The sequence below is a fragment of the Python bivittatus genome, unplaced genomic scaffold (assembly GCF_059951505.1).
Source record: "Python bivittatus isolate LINGU-HERP-01145 unplaced genomic scaffold, Pbiv_v1 ctg000400_np1212, whole genome shotgun sequence".
Taxonomy (NCBI): Eukaryota; Metazoa; Chordata; class Lepidosauria; order Squamata; family Pythonidae; genus Python; species Python bivittatus.
In genome coordinates this window covers 6,762,381-6,781,282 of record NW_028277073.1, presented here as the reverse complement: position 1 = coordinate 6,781,282, position 18,902 = coordinate 6,762,381, and the positions used below count along the sequence as shown (strand labels likewise).

Below are 18,902 nucleotides of genomic sequence, written 5' to 3'. Positions count from 1 at the left end.
TCCAGCCATCCCGACCTGCTGTTCTCCAGATGTGTTGGAGCCATCATTCCCTTTACAGCTTCTTTCAGAAATAATGCAGGCTTTGTTTCGAGTTACCATATTTTATAACTGTCCTTCAATATCAGCTGTAGCGACAAGCCTTGGAAATCCCCTAATTATAACAAATAACCATGTTTCTTGGGGAAAAAAAAATAAAAGAGTTGTCCTGCCTCCTTAAGTGTCGAGGCCATAAAGATATGGGAGGAAGTGACCCCAATCTGCTAGCCTTCAGAACACCCTTTAGCTGTTCTGGCGATACCTCTGCATTCCATGAAACAATAAATATCAGAAGATCAAAGGGGGTGCCCCAAACTTTGACTAGCAACCAATAGGTCATCGGGAAGATAAGTTTCCCCCGATAATAAGGAGGATCCCAAATTTATGCCAATTTTAGCCAATCAATTTGTTAATTGCTGTATCTGTGTGTAAGAAACGTGTATAAAATCTTCTTTGGGTGTGATCGGGGTTCTTCTCTGCCTTGAGGGGAGACCCCAGCTGACTCTATTGGCCTGCTTTCAATAAAACTTTAAAATCTCAGCTGGTGTTTTCATGTCTGATCTTCTGCCAGACTGAATCCTAATTGGGGAGAGTCAGAAAATCTCGAATTTTGCTAACAGAGGCAGTGAACGAAGAAAGTGACGGAACATTGGCTAAGCAAATGCAGATAGGGCTACCAGATCTAGGCTGCTAAAACTGGATGATTATTATATGGCAGTAAAGAGACCTAGAAAATTCCTAAAGCTTTCCTGCCACTTAGTGGCCAGTTGGATTCTGCAGCTCAGCTCTAATAACCTTAACTGTTAAGTCAAGAGACTCCTTCTACAGGAACCTGCCCCAGACAATTTCTTGAATCCAAATAACTAAAAATGTCTGTATTAAAAGAGACAAACAAAACAAAAGAAATCCACAAAAATACTAATCCATGATGGGGTATAACTGCACTTCTGGCACAGTTATCTGGGAGTAAGAAGCACCACCGAATTAGGTAGATTCAACAACACATTTTCATCCAGGCAAATCACAATCCTTAGCCTGTGAGGAGAAATGCAGTGCAGATAACCCTGTGAATGCATTATTATACAAACTACTACAGTCAAATAAAAACCTGAACCTCATCATAGAGAGCAATAATTTATTTTTCTCATTCCCTGGGGCTAAACTGTAACCAACAGTACTAAATCTTGAAAACCATTTTTGTATTCTGTCCTAGTGACTGTTGTGCTTAAGTAGAGAGCATCGGCAATTCTGCTCTGAAGAAAGTCTCTGAGCTTTATTTTCCTAAGCCCCCTCCATCACATTACTCCCCAGTTCTAATACTGAAATATCTTTAAAAAAGACATAAAACGCAAATCTATAGGGTGAAGGATACCTGCTTGGTAATAGTGTATATAATCTGAATGTTAGAATTATAGTTGATCACACGCAGAGTATGAGTCAGCAATGTCCTGGAGCTGCCTTGAAGCTGCCATAGAGGAAAAAAGAAGGAAAAAAGTATATGCAATGTTAGGCTGCATTAATGGCATTTCTAAAATGGGGATGTAATTGTTCTAGTCTATTCTGCATCCCTCCCTCAGATCCCACCACAAATACTGTGTCCAGTTTGTGCGGGGTAGTGGTTCTAGGTGCTGGACTGGCAACCAGGAAGACCCAGGTTCTCATTCCCCCTCAGCCATGGAAGCTCACTGGGTGGACTTCAGGCCATTCACTCTCTCTCAGGCCAACCTACCTTACAGTTGTTGGGAAAAATGGGAGGAGAGCTATGTATGCCATCATGAATGTGCAAGATGGGCAGGGATTTGATTGTGATGCCATACCTGCCATCTTGCGCACTGTAATCCTTTCCCTGTGGGCACCACTGTACACAGCCTAATGAATAAATAAATCACTGTGTTAAGAAGAGTACCAGCAAACAAGTTCAAATAAGGGCACTGCTGCTGATTATGACACTAAGGCTTAGCAAGAGCACGTGACAGAAGTAGGTCTCAGCTTGATAGAGGAGCCCTCATTAAGTATCTGAAGGGATGTCATGTGGAAAATCTTACCTGTTTTTCAACTTTCTTACATCTTAAGATACATGTAGTCAAAATACTGTTGAATGTTAGGGAGAGCTTGCTAGTATGGTAAGAGCTGCTTGACTGTGAAATCAACTCAGTAGGAAGGGAACAGGCTCCACTTTGCTGGATGCAGAGGAGAGAGATCTGTTGGGCACTGGACAGTCTGTTCCTTTCTACCTCCAAAAGTTACTGTTTTGTTAACTTGTAGAATTAGTTGACAATCCATGTTCTTTTAAAATAAACAGAACATTTCAAAAGAGTCACTTTGGGGAAACTCCAAGTCAATGTAGTCTACCCATCCATTAAATATGTATTTATTTCGGAATTCAAATGGTCATAGACATGAAAAAACAAGCACAATTAACCAAGTATGTGTTATTTATTCTAGTTGCTTCGTTTCCTGTTGTTTAGTTCCATTTTATGATCCCTTGTTCCAGAAATATGAGGGGAAAACATCTGTCCAGCCATAATTGTCACACACCTCTGTCATGTCCATCTTTTCCTGCCAATCTTTTCTAAGCTAAAAAAGCCGGGGGTTGTTGTTTCCTGGCAGGTGTACTGCTTAACATTTAACAAATACAAACAGTATTTACATTTAGGGTGGCCCCATTCTACATCTTCTGCAGGTCTACAGTATTTTTTTCTTAAGGCAACATCATCCCAGGCATGACGATATTAGGATTGTGGCAATTTTTCAGTTCCAACTGAGAAGTGGCTTTTTTTTACAGCAGCTACAGCCTGGCTTTCCTTTAGGAGGAGACAGCATGACAGATATAACCTGCTAGTGTCTTTATGGGAAATACTTGAACCTGCTCTGACTTGACTCTCTAAAAATAAAAGCCCTCTCTCTGCTTATTCTTGGGCAACGTGAACCGTAATATGGCCACCCAGAGTCAGTTTGTGTGAGATGGGCAGCTATATAAATATGATAGATAGATAGATAGATAGATAGATAGATAGATAGATAGATAGATAGATAGATAGATAGATAGATAGATAGATATTCTCTGTAAGCAATGAGAAAGTCCTTCTAATTGGCGTACATCAGGTGTCAAAAAGGTCCAACCCAGTTTAGCTTTTTCAAGATCAGGCAGCAGCACTGGACAACCTTGAGTGATCTTGAAACTGGGCTGGATTTTGGTTGCTACTTGGATGGGAGACCCACAAGGGGCTGTAGACTAGGTTGGAAAATAAAAACCAAACAAAATAAAAACCTGGAAGGCAAGGGCAAACTACTCCTGAATTGCTGCCAAGAAATGTCTGTGAATCAAGCTTACTTTCAAGACATCTTTACTTTTTCTCTGAGCTAATGAATGTGTTTTTGTTTTTTGATAGAAACTTCCAAAAATGTAGAACAGGCTTAAGATGTGCTGGCTTTATATTTTGTCAGTTCTGAGGACTGTCAGTTAAGAAAGGGCTAAAATTGAAGTTTTATTCAATTTGAGCAGGTGCAACCATCAACATTGGGGCTGAGTCCCATAATTTCCCTCCTATCCCTCTTGTGGATCAGGAAAGGTAATTGGTGGCAGAGCTAAATCCTGATTCTTTCCCTTCAAATAGTTACTCTCCAGCTGGTAATCAAGTCACCAGAAACGTAGAAAGCCTCAAAGACACCTTGTGTTTCTTCTTGTTGGGAAAGAGTGGAGCTGAAGCCCTGCACATCTCTTGGTTATAGGCACTCTTCACTCTCTGATGGTCAGGTTCAGCTGGACTGGCCTTGTCCCCTTTGGAAAGTTAAAGTGTGTCCAAAGTAGAGCTATGCTTGGGAATGTGCCAGCTGAAGTGGCCACAACCTGGGCTCCTGCACCTTCAATGAGGATTCAGACTACTTCCAGCCCTTGAAGACCAAATGGAGTGACCTGAGGTTACCCATTCTGTTTCCAAGACAGAGACTTTAGAACACCAATGGCACAACCAGTCTTACCAACATGAGCTAAATATATAATTCTTGAGACCTTGGACCTGTGCCTGGAGCTGCCATTGTATCTATGAAGCCAGAGAATGGAGGCATTTCCATCAGTACATTGCAATGGGGGTGGGGAGTTCTCCTGCAGCTGCTTCTTGACCAGGAAGAATTTTCTTCCCTATTAGTACATAAGAAAGTATTTCTTCACATAGGAGCAAAGTCCTTCTCTGTTGAAAAACACCTTTTTTTCTCCTTCTCCATTCTCATGTTTGCGTATAGTTTCTCCTGTCCTTCCCCTCTTTTCCACAGTGGGTGACAATCAAGAGGGAGACCTGCCTACGTTTTGTGATTTGCAGCCATTTTCTGGTTTCATCCACATTTGTTAAAATGGCAAATTGTGTCCACAGGCCCTAAATGGTAAAAATACAAGAGGAAATGAAACTTACATTTTAAAGGAGGTCTCCAGAGTATTGGGCACTGGCCAGACCATGGAATGCAGACTGAGATCTTTTCAGAAGCACTAGGAAGCCACTGCCACCCATAATCCACCACTGGGGGCCTGAGTTTGCAGCTTTTTGTTCCATTTTTCCAAACCTTTCCTGCAGGTTGCTGGCATGAATTAGCTGTCCCATCAGCAAAAGAGTTTTTAAAAGGAGAGGGAAATCTACAGGTTAGGGTAGGTAGCCTTCCTGATGGGTCATGGGTGCATACATAGATGACTTGCGTGAAAGTCATACAACCCACTCTCATTTGCTGAAGTACAGTAAAAAAGCTAGAAGGCAATACTTAGCGATACTCCTATGAAAGTAAAGGCTATTGCAGCAAAGACTGTGAGTATAGGAGCATTATTTCCCTATACCTTAAACACAATCCACAATCCTTTTGTCCTTGGCAAAAAGCTGATTAAACTACAGTACCTAGCAGAGGTGTTTTCAATTTAACACGCATCCTTACTCATTTTCTTCTCCCTCGTGTAGTTTTTCCATAAGCAGCAAGCTTCTCACTAAGATTCTCAGTGTGTTTACATGCTAGAATCTGTGATTTTCCTTAATGACTTAATTTAATATACTTGCGGCTGAAAAGATATCAAATGAACCACTCCCTATTTAAAACCACATTGGTCAAGTGTATCTTTGTGGCCCAGCACATGAATACCCCCTGCAACATCTGCCTCTGGATAAGGTTAGGGCCAGATTCAACCCAAGTATGATAAAAAAAATTTTTAAAAAAACCTTTATTAAAATGTTTTGGATACAGACAAACCTTCTCTGCAAATATGTTTCGCATTTCCAGAAATGGGAAGTTAAAACATTTTGCTAACAGAATGATGTTTTACTCTACTTTCCAATCTGTAATCCAGTTCCTAAGGAATATATTAAACTTTATATCCAGACATTGCAAGGAGACTTGTCCAAAGACAGTACATGGCAGGCAGAAGGGAAAACAGATCAGAGCTATGCACAACCATTTTCTCCAGTGGCTGGGACACCACTTTCATAGAAATTGCTTCTTCTGGGCACCAACTTATAGCTCTGCTTACCAGGGCCTTCTTTTTAAGCATGTAGCTGGAGGCAAAGGTTATCAAGCCTCATTGATCCAAGGGGAGCCATCCATTGATATCCCTTGAGTATAGCAGCCATTAAGAGAATTACAGGTGCTCGCTGTAACAGAGGCTACATTATTTGCACCTGATCAATATTTTTTTCGTGGACTCCTGTACACTAATAGTTTTCCACATCTCCTTGGCACCGTATGCACAGGCACTTTGGCCTAGGAATTATTCACAAATTATTGAAAAGCTTCTTATGTAAAACCCAAAGGTTTTACAGACCAAAAGTGAACTCAACAATGATGCTGAAAGTAGTCATTTTGATGAAGGCATTGCAAACAGTTCAAGAATAACCACGTCAGAAAAGAGCCTGGTTAATTCTAATGGGACTCTTCCCTAATTCTCCTTTTCAGGAATTGGCTACTCTGTCATAGCTCTTCCAATGGAAACGTGAGTTAAATTACCTCCGGAATTGCATGCTGGACTCTTTCAACCTGTACAGTTTTAAAACGCTTCATATTCGCAAAATAGTCAGCCCTTTTTGTAGGCAGAGAAGTAGAAAATTTATCCCAACTGATAGCTGCATCACATACTTCAGAAGGCTCCATGAGTTTTTACCTGAAATGTTAGTATCTTTAAATAAAGACCAGTTGGTATGCCAATGCACTGGAGGAAACCGACTTAGATGTTATTAAAACTGATGTTCAAAATCACCCACAGAAGGATTTCTGGGATGTCCAACTGTTAATGATTCACTTCTTTTCCTCTCAATGAATCTGATGCTAAGATAAAGAGCACTAAATCATAACTAGCATTTAAGTGAACATACACGAACCCTAGCAATAGTGTTATCATTCAGTGGAGTTAAGTGCCTATAGTGTACTGCCATTTTGCATTCCATATTTTGTAATGGAGCCAGCAAACCAGTGTCTTCAGGCATAGGGTCCCTTGCATTCACCAAAGTAAATCTATCCATGAGCACTAGAATAGTTTTAACTAAAGCATCATCACACTCCGGCAAAGGAGAAGAATGCCTGTTTTAAGTGAAAATGAAAATGTCTAGCAAAGTAATGAAAATTCAAACACAAGTTCTGTTGAGTATAAAAGAAACAGGGTTAGTTTACATTAACAGCATTTGATACGCACTTGTTGGAACAATTTAATGCTACAATAACCCAACAAAATAAATTCATGATTTCTACTGCCTTTTTTTTTTTTTTTTTGCAGTTGCCTGCAATGTAGAACATCTTGTATTGTAGGTCCAAGACAAACTTTCTGCTGGTGCTGCAAAGAAGAAGAAATAAAAAAGACTGCCAATTGGGAAAGTGATCGTAACTTTTAGAGGTGGGCAAAAGGGATCAACCACATTTCAGACTCCTACACATAATGACAAGGAAGGCTAGAATAAGTATGCCTCTGGGTGTACTCCATTTCCCTCCCAACTAAATTCCCTGTAAATTAAAGAAAAATCATTGCACAAGTCAGTCCCAATAGCACCATCTTCATGATCAAGCAGTGTGACAGCGCAACCACCTTATAGGGCAATGAAAGCCATCTCTCTGTTTGCTAAAGATTTTGAATATCATGATAGCTGGTTCAGTCATTTGGGAACCACCTAAATACCATTAAATAGATTAAAAAAAATCCTAACAGACTCTGGGCCCGAACAGGATGAATGCTAACTTAAGAAATCTAAAGGGACACCATTTACATCAAACACTTTCTTTAAAAAATATAGTTGCTTTCTTTGAAATCAATTGGCCACAGTGGTGAGACATGTTCTCTTTTCCAGCCACAAGAGGGCCACACCCAGAGCTTGGCATTCCAGCTCACCCATCCCATTGTAACTGAAAGCCATGGTTTCCATAGGAAACAATGGCCACTGGAAGTGACAACCTGCACCAGTGTACAGAATGTTATCTCCCAGACACAGGGAAAAGAATTGTGTCACCACTGTGATATAGGGTAACTGAAGAAAGGAGTCTCTTGGTCATTGCCAGTATGCAGATGGAGAGTCTTCCATGTTCTAATAGAAAAGTCCATAAGGAATTTGTGAACAGGATCAGTCCAGGAATAGATTTGTCTCTCCAGTATCAGTCAATATACTGTGACAGCCAACGAAAACCTTCACCGTAGCCTTGCCTCTTCAGTACACTGCACATGAACACTTCCATGGGACGTGTGTTCAAGTCCTTCAGTGGCACATTCCCCTAGAGAATTAAACAAGAATTCATTCAAAAGGACTCAGTTGCTGAATTTTAATTGCATGGGCAGAAACTCTGGGCATCCGATCACAGAGACTAAGACAAATATAGCAAGCTTTCTTATGAATGCATAGCCGTATTTGATTTCACAGCTGTAAGATCGTTCTTGGTTAAACCCTCTGGCATTGTTTTTGACAGTGATCCAAGAGCCACAATGAAACTAACAACAACAAAAAGATTGTCAAAAAACTGTGCACCTCAGGAGAGGAAGGTAGAGAAAAAGCCAGGCCAAGGAACATAAGCCATAAGCTCCATCAATGACCTAAGAAACCCGTTGAGCAGCCTTTCCCTTATCTTCCTTGTGGTTACTTACTCTCTGCACATTGTAAGAGTAAACTGTGCTTCAGAGAAGAAAATAAGTTTTTGTACATTTTGTTTTAGTTTTTTGAATAGCTAAATCACTGTGTAACTCTGGGACATATAAGAAAACAAGTAAGTTATTTAAGCCCACAGTAAAAGGCGTATGCTACAAGTTTTTCTATCTATCATCTAGCAATGCTCTTGTGCTTTCTAAGAAAGACAACAAGCCAATCTCTAAACAAAATGAAAAAATACTAATCAGACACCAAAAATATGATATTCAAAAAAGTGTGAGAATATTTTAGTTCCCAGGATATCACTGCAGGCTGAATTAACTGAAGTCTTTCCAATGGAAAGTTCAAGTATAAAACTGATTATGTCACAATGGGCATTGATTAGCATATCCTTCCTAGTTCTATTATTATTGCTGCTGCTGTCCACAATCAGTTTAATTGTCTTATAAACATTTAAGCATCACTAAATATATTTGTCACATCTTGTGGCATTTGATTCTAACTTCGGATTCTAACTCGTGGCATTTTCTCCACACCTACGTACAATCAGCTGAAGTTAACAATTCGTGCCTCCAAGGAGGTGGACTCTGGTACATAAAAACTAAATATGTGGGTTATTAACTTACCATACAAAACAGCCATTCATTTTTAAACAGACACACACATATAGTTCAATTACTTTTAACTGGATCAAAGAGCAACTGACCCAGTAAGCAGCAAAATGTATAAAATTAGGCTATTCTACATTAATTTAATAAATTCCTTTGTACCATACTTGGATCTATTATAAGCTGCTACCTGTGTTCCTATAGTATTTTAAGAGCCAAAGTTGTGAATCTTGATGTACTATAGTACTCAGAAAATATATTTTGAAAAATAGGGTACATTAGTTTTACAGCCAAGCTTGATTCCTTACCTTTCCTGTTGTCTGTCCATAAAGACCAAAAATCTCTCGCAGTTTCTCCTCACTGATAGCTTCTGGTCGGTCAATTTTGTTACCCAAGATAAGAATTGGCACATTGGATATTGTTTCATCAGTCATTAGCGCCTAAGGAAAAAAAAAAGGAAAATACTTGTGCAACTATGTAGCTGTAGAAAGCAAGTAATAATTTTAAGTAGGAATTCCAAACCTAACTTCAGAAAGTGTTATTGAAAGCATTCCTAGACAATAGATACATACATATTTCATCTTGACTGTATTTGGAATACTTTAAGTCATGACATCACCTTACAAAGCCAAATATCATAATAGTAGCATGTAACTTACAGCTCAAATCTATGAAACATAGTCCAAATTATGTATAAGAACTAAGTACTGCTTTATATTTGCCTGTTTGCTCATACATGCAGATTTTAAGCTAACATGTTGTCCAAGATGGGAAAAGAATATACAAATGCTACAATTGGTACTAGTGCATTCAAAGGAAAAAGTTACCCACATTGAGCTCCACTTTAGACTCCATAAGACGGGGGTGATCTGCACAATCCACTAAAAAGACAATCCCATTAATTGCTGGAAAATAATTCTTCCAGACACGCCGAGCTTCAAGGGAAAGAAAAACACTTGTGAAAATGTAGCAACAGCATACCACCAACAGCAATAACTGGATAGGAAACAATGGATATTTTGAGTATCCTGAGCAATTTTCACATTCCAGCTTGCTATCAGAATCAAACATGTATTGCACTTAGTCTTTTGCTAATTAAGCTGTGCAGTTTAAAGTGTGTGCTTAGCACAGTATTTGAGGATCCTGCATACCTACAGGCACTTGTTTTGCCTTAAAAACCAATATATAGCAATCTCTCTCAGATTAATCAGTAAGGAAAAGACAGTAACAAGCATTAATATTGATTACCTTGCTCATGGCCACCAAGATCAAAAGTGGTGAAAGTCATTCCTGCAATTGTTAATTCTTCTGATGCTAGAGAAGAGAAGAACGTTTTACAGCCTTTAGCAGTGGATATGGTGTTTTTTTTTTTTTGTTACAATGGCAATTTCCAGAAGGCATAAGCTATTTAAGATTCCCCAACCTAATGTCTTTCAGAAGTGTTCATACAATCAAAGAGCTGGAAGGGCCTATATAACCAGTGAATCCAACACCTGCATAGTGCAAGAAAAAACTAAAGCACCTTCAACAAAAGTCTATCTAACCTCTCTGCTTGAACATACCCAATATATAGGATCGCATAGCCTACTTAGGTAAATGACTCCATATAAATAATGAATATTCATAGGAATCCCCAAAATTCCAAGCTACATGGATAAAGATAATTCTGGTTGGGAACTAAACCCAACACTTCCATAAGCAGTGGGGTGGGAAAGCTGCATAAGATCTTAAAACACATATAGGTTAATTTGACATGTCAGATGTTGTTGGACTGAAATTTCCATAATTCAGTCACTTTCATCATACTTGCTAGCACGGATGGGAACTGAAGTTCAGCAACATACCAATGCCCAAAATCGTATCTTGAATCTTCCAATTCCTCCTAACTCAAATGTAATTTATGAACATTTGCATTTAATGTAACACATTGAATCATAATCTTGAGCCTAATCTCTTTTATCATTTCTGGGTAATAAGACTCACAAAATATATTCAATGTCAGTTTCAAAACAATAAGAACAAATATGAAACAAATTTATTTTTTTAAGTATACTAAACTTTAACATTTATTAACATACAATAATGTTCTAAAATGACATCAATATATAACTCCAACTATAACTACGTGGTGCTTACTTGGATGCAATGTGGGAACATGTTGACCCAATCGGTCATCCTTTAGCATGTGAAGAAGAGTAGTTTTGCCTGCATTATCCAAACCCAAGAAAACTAATTTTCCAGACTTCTTGTACAATCCTGTGGAAAAGCAGCATGTATAAAATAAACTGAATATAGTGGATTAAGGTACACTATAAAACATGTGCCAGTTTGGAGTGGTAGTTAAAGGCACTGGGCTAGAAACTGGGAGACCATGAGTTCTGGTCCTGCCTTAGGCATGAAGCCAGCTGGGTAACTTTGGACCAGTCAGTTTCTCTGAGCCCTAGGAAGAAGGCAATGGAAAATCACCTCCAAAAAACATTGCCAAGAAAACTGCAGGGACTTGTCCGTGTAGTTGCCAGGAGACAAGATTGACTGGAAGGCATAAAAAATAAATAAATGGGTTTTTAAGACATATGTTGAATACCCATGCTTTCTCAGATATATTTTCAAAAGATCTGATCAATAGCTTCCAAAAGAAAATGTCAGTATTATCACTAGCAAGCACTTATCTAGTGCTTTATGAAGATATGCAAAGAAATTAAAATATACAATTATTAGAGATATGCAAAACATTCTGGAAAGCTGTTTTTGCATGATCTTGTATAGCCAGAACTGAAAGATATGTTGGGGATAATCTGATTTATACAGGACCAAAATGGGGCTGGCTTAGGCTGGGGATGATGGGAATGGCAGTCCAACAGATCTAGAAAGTATCAAGTTGTGGATGGCTGCTCTAGAATGTGCTTTTGGCTTATATGGGATGCGGGCCAAGCCTGTTGAGCATTCTTATTCCTCAAAGTGAATATTCTCCTGCAACAACTATGCAGAAGGGAAGGTGCTGGGGAAATTGTGGATGGGGGGATGTGCTGCACTGGGATACTGGCAGTGAAGGAAAGGTATCGGGAAGGACCAAGGGGGCCAGAAGGATATGCCCTGTTGTGACACCGATGTCAAGAAGGGAGGGAAAGGCACAGGGAAGATCAAGGGAGCAAACCAGCCACGGGCATGTACCACCATGGCAGCTGCTGCAGGAGTAGTGGTGTTGTTGATATATACTAGATTACTCATCCCAAATGGATTTTGTTATCATCCAAAACTTTGAAGTATCCTGTTTCAGGCTTCATTTCTGCTATATTGTGGCTGACCTAAAAGCAGTTCAGCAGAATTTCTGGAACTCAGTATTTTTTTCTGGGATTGAAACATTCCCATTTTGTGCATAATAAATAATTATTACTACTTAGGTACTATTCATATTTTTGCTTTCACTTAGTTTTACTTCTTATTTTATCATTATACTGGGGGGGGGGAATGATGTGTTTCCTGTATTTCTAGAAAGATGTGGATATAAAAGCAAAGTAGACTGATTTTAATGTCTTAACTTGACTACTTTGCTGTCCATGTCACTCATTTAGCAATATAAAATAAGGTAAAATACATCATAATAAGGTGTGACTTGCATCTCAATCACTTATAGAATGGTTTTATCATTCTATCACATAGAATGGCACAATATAAAAAATGAAAAGATAAAACTGGTACCCGACCACACAGAATTATTAACAGTTTGTCTGGAGGTATCAGTGCCTTCTTACTATACCTATCTAAAAAACCACTCATTTCTAGGTTATTAAGTAAGCCCCTGAAAATTCATTGATAAACATTTGAACTCTTACCTAGGAACTGCAGCACACTGCTGAAGCCATTATAGATCCATTCAAATAAGAACGACATTATGGAAGAATTATGTGCCTAGAAAAAAAAATAGGCACATTTAATTAAAAGTCTTAACAACATAAGGGGACACTATAACACTTGTTTGTGAACTAGCAGCCAGATGAAAATCTATATCCAAGTACTGACAAAAAAGAAAAGAATTGCAATTCATTCTCAGTTCTGAAGATAGCAGGAAAAAATCACACTTACAAAATAACTTCAGTATCTCTCTATATCAACAGGATTGAGATAACTAACCTTTCATGAACAAAAATCAAGTTCTATTCTGAGCAGAGAAAGGACAGAATTGGCAAAAGACAGTAAAATGATAATCATAGCTATGACCTTTTGATATAAGTTCATGGACTCAATGTTATGTTTCTGCTCTCATCAGTGCACTTGCCTGACAACATGGTGGCCAAGAGCAAGGCTTTTTCATTGGCAGCCTATAATTATGAACCTGTGTCCAATAAAATGTTGGGGTAGCCCCACACTGTCTTCTTAAAAAAAAACTGAAAACATCATTGCTCCCCAGACATCAGTAGGATAACAAATTATCCAGAGTTATGCAGTGGCTTAAAATGCCAATTTCTAAAATGAACTTTAGTTTAATGTTTTTATGTATTATTTTTAAGCACTTTTTGCTTTATTTTTTAAAAGGTTGGTTTACTGCTCTCTTGTAAACTATGCTAGGCTTCTCTGGAATGAAAAGCAGTACAGAAAAAAAGAAAAAATCTACATCATGCCCCTCTTCTTAAAGCTGTAAGGAGGGGCATGATTTGATTAAAATTAATTTATTTATATTTCAAATTTAGTCACTGCCCATCTCTCAAAGAATGACTCTGGGCGGTTTACAATAAAAACAAGAATACTAATTGAAGTACAATAAAACAAATTAAAAAAAATGAAGGGTGCAGGGACACTGGGACAAAGCTATTATATTCTCTACATTTTGAATCCTGAATAACACTCTCACCAGCTTTTTTCTGTCTTTTCTAAAGAATAAACACACTGATAAGCATGTGATTGTTTTAATAGAATTGTATAATATAATTGCCCAAATCAATTCCAGACTTAATTCAGCTCCCAAAATGGTTTTCACAGTTAAGACATAATTCTGAAACACATTAAATAGTAAGCAGTTCTTGCCAAGGAAATAGTACTTTTTTTTTCAATTAAGAAACTGACACTGCCATACAATATATATAAACAAATTTAAGTTTTACTGAATGTAACTTATTTCTGAGAGGCCTATGAAAGATTGCATTGCAACTGAAATTCCAGGGCTTCTAAGACAGGAACTACAGAGAGATATAAATGTCAACATTTCTAAATTTCTACATAACTCTGAAGAGTTAACCTGATTAGAAAGCCTAGAAAAATGAACTTTTGTTTTTAGAAAGGATACTGCACACTGATAAGAAACCTCTCAATGATCTATTCTTAATTTGCACACATGAAAAAACTGCATTCTTCTCTCTTTTCACCAAATCAGGGTTTATTCTCCTGCCAATGAGCAACTGGGCAAGGAGCAGGCACACAACAGATACAGTATTTCCAATCACTCATAACCTTTAAACAGAACAGACTGCTAATGGAGAAGAATAAATTGCAACCATACAGCATGGGGGCTTGATAAGGGTAAAGTCAAAATCAAGGATTAAAGAAGCAGTCAAGATACTTCAGTTACATTATCTTGTAACACACATAACCCAGTCAACACCTAGTTGCATAAGCCTGAGGGTGGCACAGAGTAAATATATGCTTCCAAATCTACCTGCTCAGATATTGCTCATTCCAAAACAAGGAGGGCATGAGAGGCCTATTGGAATACCTTCTTTTGCAGCCCCGCTCCTCAATTTTGCAGTAGTACACAAGTCAACATCACCGTGTTCTACTTTTTTTATTTATTTAGTTCATTAAATTTATTAGAGCCATCCACTCCAGCAGAATCCGGGTGGCTTACAAAATCGAATTCTAAGTTAAAACAATTAAAAACATAAGACAAAACAAAGCAGCCCAAACTGAAAACAGCCATTAAAACATAGCGCGACAGCCCACTCACCCCCTGCTTTATTTTGGAAACAGCAATTATTGGAAGCCGAGGGAAGAATGCCTTGGGTCCCGGCCACAGGCAGTAGGATCCACGCTCGATCTGCCAGTTTCCAGACAAACAAACAAACAAACAAGCTCCATAAGAAACCGAAAAAAGAACCACTTGATTGGAGATAGGCGATTATATAAATATGACGAATAAATAAATACCGAAACCACCCCAGCTCAGCCGCAGGAGAGCGGAAAGTGGCACCCAAACCAGGCTCAGAAAAGCCTCCAGTTCCCCACCTCCCAAGAAGGGGCTGGATCAGTTCCCACCGCCCGAAGGCAGAGCGGCCGCTGCCGGCGAGGGGCGACGGGAGCCGGGATACAACCCGCCTCAAGGGCGCCTGGCTCGGGGAGGCTGGGCTATAAAGGGCCGATGACCCGCGCGCGGGTCCCAAGAAGCCCGAGCCGAAACGGATCGTTCCGTTTCTGGATCCGCCGAGTCTAAGAACGGGTGAAACCATCCGCGAAGAGAAAGAGGGGCGCCCCGGCTCAGGCCTCCCCACCCTCATTTCGCCTGCGTGTCACTTGCTCCCCTTCCCTCCCTCCCTCCCTTTCACCCGCCCACCGGCCGGCTCAGGCCGAAGCCCATCGCCGCCGCCGCCGCAGCCTCATCCTCACCTTCCTCTTAGACAGCGGCGGCGGCTCTTTTCACCGGGTAGACAAAGCCTTTGACGACGACGGCGGCGGCGGCGGCGGCGGCAGCAACGACTCCGGCTCTCCCCGGCGCAGCCTCCAGTCGCGCTCTCTCTTCGCTCTCTCGCTCTCGCTCTCTCTCACTCCCCATCCGCCAGCTCCACGCCGGAACTACGTAGCATCTCCTCCTTCGGCGGCGGCAGCTTCCGGTGGAAAGAGAGCGCGAGCGAAAGGCTCTTGCCACGCGCTACGTGTCGGCTTCGGGGCACGTGACGAGAAGCGCAAGCCACGCCCCTCCGGTTCGCCTGGCTCAGAGATGCTGCGTTTGCTTCTCGGGCGCGAAGAGCGTCATTGGTTGGCCCTTTTGACGTCAGAGGGGAAAACTCTTCCTGTCTTGGGAATGGCCCCTGAGCCGAGCGGTTAAAGCAGTTAAAGCAGTTTCGCCCGGCAGGTTACGAAACGTGCCGGATTTTCTTTTGGAGTCGAAGAGGAGAAAAGGAGGAGGAATCTGGGGGAGAGAACCTCTCCTGAGATTTCCCTAGCAAAGAAAAGTTGTTTTAGCTTTATTATCTCGGCAAGAAGGCTAAGGTCCGTTTCTCTCACGATTTTTGCATGCTGACCATTCCTTCACTTACTGGACTTTGTCGCCTTTCCCAAATGGAAAGAAATCGGGGGCGGGAGAGAATTATTTTTTGTTTATGCAATTTATCCACCGCCTCAAACCTCACGGGCTCCAGCGATTAATAGCAATAAAATAATAAAATTGTAACAACTATGAACAAATAATAAGAAAAATAGAGGCATATATATACATATATATGTATACATACATACACACACAAAACATACATACATACCTATGGAATTAGAGTGTACTCGGAGTGCAATCTGTAAAGTCAGATCTAAAGACAGGATAACGAGTTTGGGAATATTAAAAAAAAAATACCACCACGAACTGAAACCCATGCCAGAGAAGGCTCACCCTCTTTCCTTCCTGGGAGCAATAGGAAAGTGGGGAGAATCAGACCTTCTCTATATCCTGCTTCACCAGCTCACCCACAAAGCAGGGCAACACAATTGAGAAGTAATAAGAGTAAGCGGCTAGCGCCTCCCTATTTTTTCAGTACATGTATTTGTGTGCATTTATCTGATGGCTTGCCAAAATCATCATCATCATGACGGCACTTGCTAAACGGGGAAGCCACGCTAGAGGTCGTCAGCAAAACCTTTTTGTTATTGTGAGCCACCCAGAGTCACCCGCTGGGGGAGATGAGTGGCATACAAGTTTAATTAATTAATTAATTAATTAATTAATTAATGCATGCATGCATGCATGCATGCATGCATGCATGCATATATGCATGCCCTGAAATTCTCCAAATGTTCCCAGTCCCCTTGCAGAATTGCATTCCTCAGTTGCCCCTGTGACTTAGGGAGGTGAAACGATAGCAGCTTGGCACTTGTGAAACAGATGTTTTTCCAGATAGGTATGAGCATGACTGCATGCTGCCAAGGTGGTGGGGTTCGATAAGTTTTAAATAATGTGGATAGGAAGAAAAGGCGCCAGGAACAGGATGCTGACCCTGTGGGACTGGAAAATGGACTGTGCTCAAGGTCTGCAGAGACCCAGCAGTTCAGCAGTTTGAGCAGCCCTGGTTCTAGTCCACCCTCGGCCTAGAAACTATGGAAGCTCACAGGGTGACTTTGGGCCAGTTTCCCTCAGCCCAACCTACTTCACAGGGTTGTTGTGGGGGAAAAAATGTAAGGGAGCACTGTGTACCCCACTTCCAGCTTCTGGAGGAAAAGTGGGATATAAATCTAACAAATAAGAGGAAACCTAGTTTTGCTGTGTTTTATGATCCACTGGAACGGAGACAAACTGATGTGGCTTCCAAAAAGCAGACATGGTGTGGTCAGTCAGTTCTAGAGTAGATTTTGCAGTGCAAAGCACTGACGTTAAAATGACTACTATTATATAGTTTTTTTTAATCCACTAAAGAATGCATAGATTCTATTTTGAACAGATTTCCCCCGTTCTCTAATGGCAAAAATGTGTGTTTCAGGCTGATGGAATAAAGTCCTTCAAAAGAAAGTGTTATCTGTAATTTTAGCGAAACCCTTTATATATAAAAAAAATCTGTCATACATTTTAATTCCCAAGTTATGGCCTAAAATCATGTGTAATAGATTATTGCAGATTGTTGTTCAGACTTTATTGAAGGTGTTTAAGACAGTGAATATGAAGGTTTCCAGAAGACAGAGTTGGTACAAGGAGGCCCAATACTTCAGTGTTTTTCAACCTTGGCAACTGTCAGATATCCAGATGCTAGCTGGGAAATTCTGGGAGTGGAACCAAGCCTTGGTCCAGTTTAGAAACTTTTAACACTTGCCTCTTACTGCCCTTGAGGATTTGATGCCCATTTTGTATATAACTTTGCAAGATAGTCCAGAGGCAAAAAATCTGAAAATTCTGACATGATTCTGAAGGCAAGATTGCCTATCTCTGATGCAGCTTTTCTGAAAACACCGGTCATGACTCCCAGAGTGCCGAGACAAAAGATAAAGGGTTACCAGTTTGATGCAAAAGTATGCTGAATGCAAAGCTACTGGACCGTTTCAGAAACCTATATTAAATCTAAGTGTTCTTTTTGTTCCTTTTAAACATTGTGTTTCCTTTCAAAGGAGTAGTAATTATGCATGGAAGGTGGGAGGCTTCTATACAAAATTTTGACCATCTGACCTGATGCTCAATCTGCAGAAGAAATTAGGACGGTGGGGAAGGGGGTGGGTATGAGAGGCTGCAGGGAGGAGGAAATTGCAAGAATAGGGCAAAATGATTTACAAACTCCAAGCTGGAGGGGAAAGTGAGGATAGGTTGTGGCCTATACGTGTGCACTTCCACCAGGAGAGGGCCAAAAGCAGCTTACAGCCTGCCAGTACAGATAGTCTCCAGTTTAAGAACAAGTTCCGATTCCAAGGTCTGTCCTTAAGTTGAATTTGTATGTAAGCCAGAACAGTATTATTGTATAATACTGTATAAGTAATATTGTGTAATGAACTCAAACTATTGTGTATTTAACTTGAATTTTGCTACAATAGGCTCCATTCTTAACTATGGGTCATCCTTAAACTGACGTTCTTAACCCAGGGACTACCTGTATTTGATTACGTGCCATCAAGTTGTTGTCGATTCTTAGTAACCATTATAGATTTTCTCATGATCTATCCTTAACCTGTTCTTTCAGGTCTCCCAGCAGTGCACTCATAGACTTTCTCCATGACGATCTGTCCCCAAGCTGGTCCTTCATGTCCTCCAATGGGAACTTCATCACCATGTAACCAAGTCCATCTCCCTTGCGATTGGTCATCGTCTTCTCTTTCCTTCCATCTTTCCTAGCATTAGAGCCTTTTCCAGAATGCTGGGTCTTCACATAATGTGAATGAAGTAGGATAATTTGAGCCTGGTCATTTGTGCCTTGACAGAAAACTCTGGGTTGATTTGTTTGATGATCCATTGGTTTGTTTTCTTGACTGTCCACGGTATTTTCAGGAGTCTTCT

General features: G+C 40.3%; 1 protein-coding gene across 2 annotated transcripts; it reads right to left on the bottom strand.

Moving 5' to 3' along the window:
* Nucleotides 1–5,218: 5,218 nt before the first annotated feature.
* SAR1A (secretion associated Ras related GTPase 1A) lies at nt 5,219–15,488 on the bottom strand. Of its 2 annotated transcripts, XM_088144376.1 has the most exons (8): nt 15,329–15,488; nt 14,673–14,762; nt 12,568–12,643; nt 10,871–10,990; nt 9,983–10,048; nt 9,566–9,669; nt 9,043–9,174; nt 5,219–7,758 (listed from the first exon to the last, which is right to left on the bottom strand). In XM_088144376.1, the coding sequence occupies exons 3-8, from the start codon at nt 12,623–12,625 to the stop codon at nt 7,642–7,644; spliced, it is 597 nt and encodes a 198-aa protein (XP_088000502.1). In that variant the 5' UTR covers nt 12,626–12,643; nt 14,673–14,762; nt 15,329–15,488; the 3' UTR covers nt 5,219–7,641. The 2 variants fall into 2 exon arrangements, with proteins under 2 accessions (XP_088000502.1, XP_088000501.1); XM_088144375.1 differs by lacking the exon at nt 14,673–14,762.
* Nucleotides 15,489–18,902: the final 3,414 nt, after the last annotated feature.